Source organism: Poecilia reticulata, linkage group LG7, assembly GCF_000633615.1.
Source record: "Poecilia reticulata strain Guanapo linkage group LG7, Guppy_female_1.0+MT, whole genome shotgun sequence".
Lineage (NCBI taxonomy): Eukaryota > Metazoa > Chordata > Actinopteri > Cyprinodontiformes > Poeciliidae > Poecilia > Poecilia reticulata.
In genome coordinates, this window is record NC_024337.1 from 17153366 (window position 1) to 17161205 (window position 7840).

General features: G+C 33.3%; 1 protein-coding gene across 1 annotated transcript in view; it reads right to left on the reverse strand.

Moving 5' to 3' along the window:
* Positions 1 to 6361: 6361 nt before the first annotated feature.
* The window catches only part of dnmt3ba (DNA (cytosine-5-)-methyltransferase 3 beta, duplicate a), a 23455-nt gene continuing 21976 nt past the window's right edge, over positions 6362 to 7840 (reverse strand). The window contains 3 exon segments of the mRNA XM_008414401.2: positions 6362 to 6512; positions 7010 to 7128; positions 7225 to 7294. Coding sequence (XP_008412623.2) covers positions 6362 to 6512; positions 7010 to 7128; positions 7225 to 7294 — 340 coding nt within the window.

Sequence of the window (7840 nt, forward strand, 5' to 3'; positions counted from 1 at the left end):
TCCAATTTCTTGTTTTAATTTATATTTTTTCTTGCTTTCTAATATAAAAAATAAGTGACAGAAAAATATTTTCTGTACAATTTCCATGTGTCGTCACGTTTTGTAGCTGACAGCCATCTTAGTAGATACAGTAACTGCCATGACAGTTGCTATGGAGTTGCTATGACAACAAACTTAGAACTAGCTCTCGCCTCGCTCCTGTCTAATTTATGAACAATACAAGTATATTACAACTATTACTCGATTACAATTTGAGTACTCTACCCACCATTTTTTTTTATAATAATTTAATGTTTTTAGCTATGTGGAAAACGAGCAGTTTCAAAAACCTTGAGTCGCATTCAGCAGGCACTGTGGTGTTACCTAGCAACCCCAGCTTTGCCCAGCCCCATTACCTAGCAACCAAAGCGGAACTCTTCCAGTTTTTCAATTAGTATTAGTATGTGTAATACTAAGATAAATTATTGTAGTACTTGCTGATGAACTAGCAAAATTAGCATAGCTAATGTAGCTTTTATCTGCTAGCAAAAACGGGACATTTAGCCTAGCTTTGTGTTTCTACATGTACTTACTCCGCCAGTCACCAGAACCTTGTTATTCACATGAAGAGTTCGTACGTCCTTTATAAATCAGTTGAAACGGAGCTTGTATGCGTCCATAGATTTCAGACGAAACTCCTCCATGGTGTAGCACTTTGTGTTCACTAAGTAGTGAACTATATCATAGTAAGAGAAAGGAGGCAGCTTGTCCACATCGTCTAACAAGTTTCCATATATTACATTTTGTTGATATATATTTCTCTCGCACATTKTCAAGACACKTTGTTTGTCTTGAAGCCGTGGTTTATATTCCTTGTTCTGCGCTTACCTACTAAGATGGCGCGGATCACTTCCGGTTCAGATTTATGAGAACCATAGTTTTAATTATAATCACGAGAATATAGTCATGATATTGGCAGGAAAAATATGCAATTTTATCAGAAAAAAAAGTGATAAAATTACGAGAATGAAGCTAAGATGGAGTCAACAGGATCTGACGTGAGCAGCACATCAGTCCCTGTGGTTTTCTTCAAAATAGACTGAATAAGCCAAACTAAAGTTTAACTTCACAAGATGCTCAACATTCCTTATTTTAATTTTTGTATTCTCATCAAATTAATACTTTATCTTGATAATATTATGACTTTATTCTTGTTTGAGAGTGCTGACGTCACTGAACTATGGAAACCCAAGAAGCCATTTAGTGGGGAAAAAAAAATAAAAAATCCAGATTTTTCAGAAAAAAACAAAAATCTGATTGATTTGACAACTGAGGTAAGCTCAGTTGTCAAATCAATATTCTACAGAGTTAATCTCCCATTGTGTCACGTGTTTTCTTAATTTTGTGTTAAAATACAGTGAAACCATCAGAGAGAATTTCATACTTATGCAATAAATGTCATAATCTGGCAGTTAGGACTTAACAGCAAACAGAAACTCATRGTAAATAACAAAGCCACGCCTTTTATGATGAATCCCACAAATTTATTTATTGTTTCACATGAGAATMAACTAGCATTTTCTTTTCCTACGTTACTTTAAAACAACTKAACAGTTGACACGCTACTGAGAAACCCAGATTAACTGAGGTGATGTTCAAACTGAGGCTCCTAAGGGACAAAGCTAAAAATACACAAGAAAACATCAGCACCATGAGTGCAGCMCCATCATACAAAGACCGAGGTAAGCGTGTCATTTCAGTGCATCCCATCCCCTCGTGCATCTAGAACACACTGAATTGTTTGTCAAACACAAAATGACACAGACCCACTTCCTGATTATGCACCATTACAGTAGATAACATGTAACAAGTAGTGTGACCAAAAACAAACAAACAAAAATAAAAACATTAAATCAGATTTAGGCCCACAGGATTTTTTTTAAGTTTAGGAGATTATACTTATGTTCAGAGTTTAAAATAAAACAACATAAATCCTGATGATAATRAATGACTTAGATGATTTTCTTGGAGCATAAAATGAAACTTTACATGTCAGGTTTTTGGCCGCAACACCATTTAGCTAACCGACAAAAGTATTGACGATAGTTTGATTATTTTTGAGATCTGGATAAGAAAAAATGTTTGAAATTTGAGACTTTATTCCTTTTTCTGTCATCTAGGATAATCAATATGAACATTTGAGCTTACATCTGCTCTTATGGCCGATAACTGATATTTACAGATATTACGAATTATGTTTCTCTACACTTTTGAGACCAGGTAAAAGCAACCACAAAAATCACACAGCAAAAACGCAAAATCTTACCAAGTAATTTTGGTCTAGTTTCTAGTACTAATATCTTACTACACTTCAAATAAGAGAAAACGAACTGACAATTAACTTTTCAGTAAGATGTGGTAGGATTTTGTGTTTTAGCCGTGTATGTTGCTTCTCATCCCATAATGCTTTGCTGCATCACTGTCATGGTCACATGACCAAACAAAAACATGGATGGAAAGCAACAAGATGTAATTAAACGTTGGTCATTACCATCAGCCCAGTTTTACATACACATATATTTTGACAAAATACTGACATGTCTTGGTGCTGATACATTGTCCAAATTAAAATGTTCCTAYAAAAATAGTTTTAAAAAAATAGATTTACTTTTAGGTAATAATGGGTAAAAGTACATTTAATTAAAGTAGAGATGCAAAATATATCAGCACARTGGTATTGGTCTGATAACAAAAAATGCGCTAATATTAATAACCAATATTAATTTCCATCTTATTGGTGTTTTTGTGTGTTGGACGAATATTGTTATCAGTCCAGATTTTCAAATCGRTGCAGACCAAATTTAAAGGTTACAAAAAAGCCAAAGTTTACATATAATTCTTCAACTGGATCTGGTTTAGTCTTCAGACATATTATTGATAGTCCTGGTTTTATTTTGAGAGTTTCAGGAAACAAAAACATCGATCTGTATGTATTTTGTCATATTCAAAATGTGTTTTGACACGTCAAGATTTAGCAGATTTTCAAATAGATCTGGTCTGAGTTTGTCCAGATGCTAAAAAAGCTTTTAGCAAACTGATGAAACAGAAAACAATTTTATTCCTTCACTGCTTATGAAACATACAGTTTTAMACTAAAATATCCAAAATCTTTTAAAAACTTAAAAACTAGAGTGTAGAATCACGTCATATTCAGAAATTGAAACAATTACTGTAAAATCTTAAAATGTGTCATGATGAGAGTTACACAGCTGGAAAAATTCAAGTTTTAAATCAATGATTAATTTTTAGCAGATGTTTTTTTAATTGTTTTGCGACTAATTTTTTTCCCCCCAAAGCATTTCAAGTATCAAATTTAAGGCTTTTATTATTTTCACTGCATATTTTATGTTATTATTTTCTGTCCCTTTTTTTTATCAAACTGAAGCTAAACCTAATATTTAGCTTTTATTCTGCATTTTGTATTTATTYCAACACAATTATGTTGGTCAGCTGGTTAAGTAAGAAAACCGTTGATACAGTACTTTGAGCTCAGTCCCTATTTTAGATATTTACTGCAGCAAAACTCAACAGTTTATTGTTAACAGTCACAGTTCATTTTTGCACACATAAAAAGTCCTTGAAAAACACAAAATATGAGTAAAAATGCCAACAAACATGAGATTRTTTGAAGAGAAATTGTGGCTCCACATTGAGATTAATAAAATGAGTTACACAGAAAAACCAAAAAGTCAACAAATTTCATTTTCATTACATATAAATTTATATATAAAAACTAAACAAACTGAAACTGCTGATTTAAAGTCGGGGTTGAGGTAGAGAGCGAGGCCTGTGCCAAAAAGTGAGTTCAGCGGTTCTTAAAGTCGTCCTTCACACTGGATTAAAACCGAACCGGGACAGRAAACCGGGTGGTACTGGTGAGATTTWCATAAAAAATAAAATAAAATAAAATGCCACGTTTATCGGCTGCTATCAATAAATCAGTTGAAGTYATTTAATCCTGTAAAGTTCAACAGAAAACAAACAATATGCTAGAARAAAAAMWAAAWAAAAACAGGTGTGATAACCTGGTTGCATTCCTGCGAGCACCATTAAACTAACCCTCTGTTGACTCTACCTCAGGGGTGGCATTTAGTGTAACATTTATCATGAAAAATTTCTTATCCTGATAAAAATTTGACTCGTTGTTTTCCCGATAAATTGCAGTTAATGTTCAACGACAGCATCAATATATATCAGTAAATGTAAAAATATGATTATATGCAGTTACTGTGTGTAGATTAATAATATAAATTACAGTTCATATCACTAAATATAAGCCAGTTTCAAATGGGAATGTTTTTTCCTGGWGCAGTGAAGGCTGTAACATGCAGTCACAGCCATACAGTTACCTAAAGAAGAAAATGAGTTCTTTTTTTTAATYATAATTTTCATCAGTGTAGCACCACAAAATATCAGGATAAAGTTCTACGTCGCCCAGCCGTAGTTAGAAAACCTGAACTGGATTTCAGGTTGATCACATTTGCTATAATGAATCCAGGAGGASTTGGTGCTGAAACTGAATCAAAAGCTGCTTCAACGAGAAAATGTGCAGACTGTATGTCACATGTGCAAAAACTGTAACATTTCATCACCACAGCCTGGCATTTTAACAGTTATGRGAGCYACTGCAGCTTTCAGATGCATTTCTATTGCTACACACCTGAATCAAAAATAGATGATTTATATGGAGATACATTGGGRCCATAGAATTTGTTTACATTTTTTTAAAGCTGAAAAAAAGAAACYTGAAACTGGGAAAATAAGTTTAAAACTACTGTTCRACTTGACAACAGAGCAACTGCACAAAATATTTCCCACTGTTGCCATGGGAACTGGAAATGTCTTTAAAACATCATGGATCATCTATGGTTACCAGTTTATCACAAACAGAGTGAGAAGTTTGAAGCTACACAAAAAAACTTTAAATCAAAAAAGTATATTATATATCTTTTTTCAGTTTAAAATATATTTTGCAGTTTCACAATTGTTTGTGTTCCAAATTATTTTTAGGTTTCAAAATTTTTTATTTCAAATACTTTTTGTTTTTCAGTATCAATTATTTTTCAGTTTCAAACCTTTTAGTGTCAAAATAATTTTTAAGTTTCAAAATATTGTTCAGCTTCACATATTTTTTGTTTTAATGTTATTTTCAGTTTTATTTTTGTGTCAATTATTTTTTTTTAGTGTCAAAATGTTTTTGTTTTAAAATTATTTTTCTAGCTTCAAATTCTTTTTTTGTTTCAAAAGTAATGTTTCAATTTGCTTTTTGCAAACTTTTTGCTTCCAAATAATTTTTTCCCAAAATTGTCTTTAAATACCAAATTATGTGAACAATCTTTATGGCACCATTTGAGCTCCATAGTTACCTCCTCAACATGTCATTGAGATCTGCAGAGGCCTAATTAACACTCATTGGGTTCAGTCGTGTTAAAACATTAAAGCAGGCCGTTGGTTCTTGGGGACTGGCATTGATCAGTGTGTTAATTGCCTTCAGAATAACAGAAATTTTCCAAATTTGTCGTGTTTTTGCCTTGTTGCTGTAGTAAAAGTAGGTCAACTGGACACTGGGGTAAAACTATATGTGATAATTAATCACAGGAGTGAGCTAAACTTTGGTTTCAACTGCAATAAAAAAATGCAAAAGCCATAGATAAGACCTGGAAAAAAATATTTTTAAACACTTAGATATAAAAAAGAAACACTAATAAGGATAAAATATCTGATTGCAGATCAAAATGGATAAAACGTCAAGCAGGAGTTAAAAATGAGCTTTTTGGTCACATGATTAATCTAAGCTCAATGATTTCTTTAACATAACTGCAGATTAAAATGTACTTTATGTTGCTGATTTATATTCTGTATAAAAAGTTAAAAACAGTGTGCGGTAAAATGCAGCATAGTGGTTTTTAACTTCTGTTTATAAACCAAATGATGTAGCAGATTGCTGGTTTTGTAGTCAGTTTGTGCTGTTGCCATGGCGATGCAAAGTCGTAAACATGTCAGTAGTGATAAAAACCTGAGTTAAACCTGAAGATGTGGAGCTAATTGTCTCATCTCACTTTGTGACACAGGCCTGTGTTCGGAGTAAAATCATYGGATCACAGCACATAAAAACAAAAAACAAACAAAAAYACAAATAACTAAAAAAATAAAATATGTMGAAAGATGACMCYGGCTGCTGGCAGTCAAAGGGTTAAAGAAAGTTAAGAGACAAAGCACCAAACTGGATCTAAAAGAGAAAGAAGCCCAGAGARCCTAAACTATTAAAGCACCAATAGATAAGGCATTGGGTTTACCACTGCTGCTCCGCCTCTGGATCGCCTCACTGCTCCTATTCACATTCAAAATAATCCTTCAGCGGCGCGAATAAGTGGCGAATCACAGGAACGCTCCAGGAGCGACCCAGAACCTTCTGCCTCTGCATCCGGCTCATGTTGTTCACATCAGTGTAGTGTTTGGGGAAGCCAAAGATCCTGAAAGAACAGAAAACTTTCTTAAAAACACGATGCGAACGCCTCCTCAACTCATCTTTGCTCCCAAATAAAAGCTGAACAGTAATAACAAAAGGTTTAATCTCATCATTTATTTGTCTTGCAGAACTTGAGCCATCTTATAAAAATTACAAATAGGTAGAAAAAAAATAACAGAGAAAATTGAGAAAATTGCATCTTTTTACACAGAAAAACTAGTTTGAATCAAACCTTTTTGTGTCATAACACACTGTAATCGTTCATCAAAGTTTAACAGTTTCTGAGTTGATGCAGCTTATATTTGTTTTTTTTTTCCTCTTCATGACACTTTTTAATTTTGTATTGATACAAAGTATGGTCAGGGATATACGGTRAATGAAACACAAAGCAGGTGGAGCCTTAAAACCCTAAAACACGCCATGCTTGAGTGTTGGCACTCAAGCATGGCAGTGGTTGCATTATGGTGTGGGACCAGCAGGTGGTAAACCAACGACACTCACTGTTCCATTTCCGTGCACCACAGGTAGTCCTCCTTTCCGTTCATGGAGACAGGAAGTGGCCCCATCTTCCCTTGCCTTATGGAGTTAGACTTTGTTGTGATTGTGCGAACTTTATCAAACTGCAAGATGCAAAATCACACCGTTAAAAAAAGCACAATTCAAACTGTAATGAAAAAAATATGGAAATAAAACACATGAAACAAACATGAGGTCACCTTTGCCATCCGACCAACTTCCAAACAATCCTGCAGAGTGACTTTATCATCAAGAGAGGTAGCCAGAGGTCTGGTGGAAAGCAGACAAACTTTATTTACATTCAACTTTACAGCAGAGTTATGTTCAGCAAGGCTGCAACTAACAATTATATTAGTTATTGACTGACTTATCAATTATTCTGACGATTAATCGGATAAAAATAATGTGCACATTCTGCCTTTCTTATTCAATGCTATAAATACATGATGCACATAAACAAATGATTCAATTTCTTCTTTAAATAAGAAAATAAACATTTTAGTTCCTAAAATGCAATAACATAACATTCCTTCAGCAAACACTYGATCACCTGTAGCAAATAACGGATTTTTTATCTGTTATGGAAAGAAAAGTGCTCTAAAATCTGATGTCTTATTTAGTATTGCTATTATATATTTCACCAGAAAAAGAAATGATAAATCAGCAAATTATTGTTTATATGTAGKTTTTTTTCTTTTTAAATCAGAAATCTAATTTTGGGAGTTCAGTTCTGCATTTCTTATAAGGGATAACAATAAAGGATTATTTTAGTTATCAATTATTCAGACAACTAATTGATTAATTTGATAAGAAATT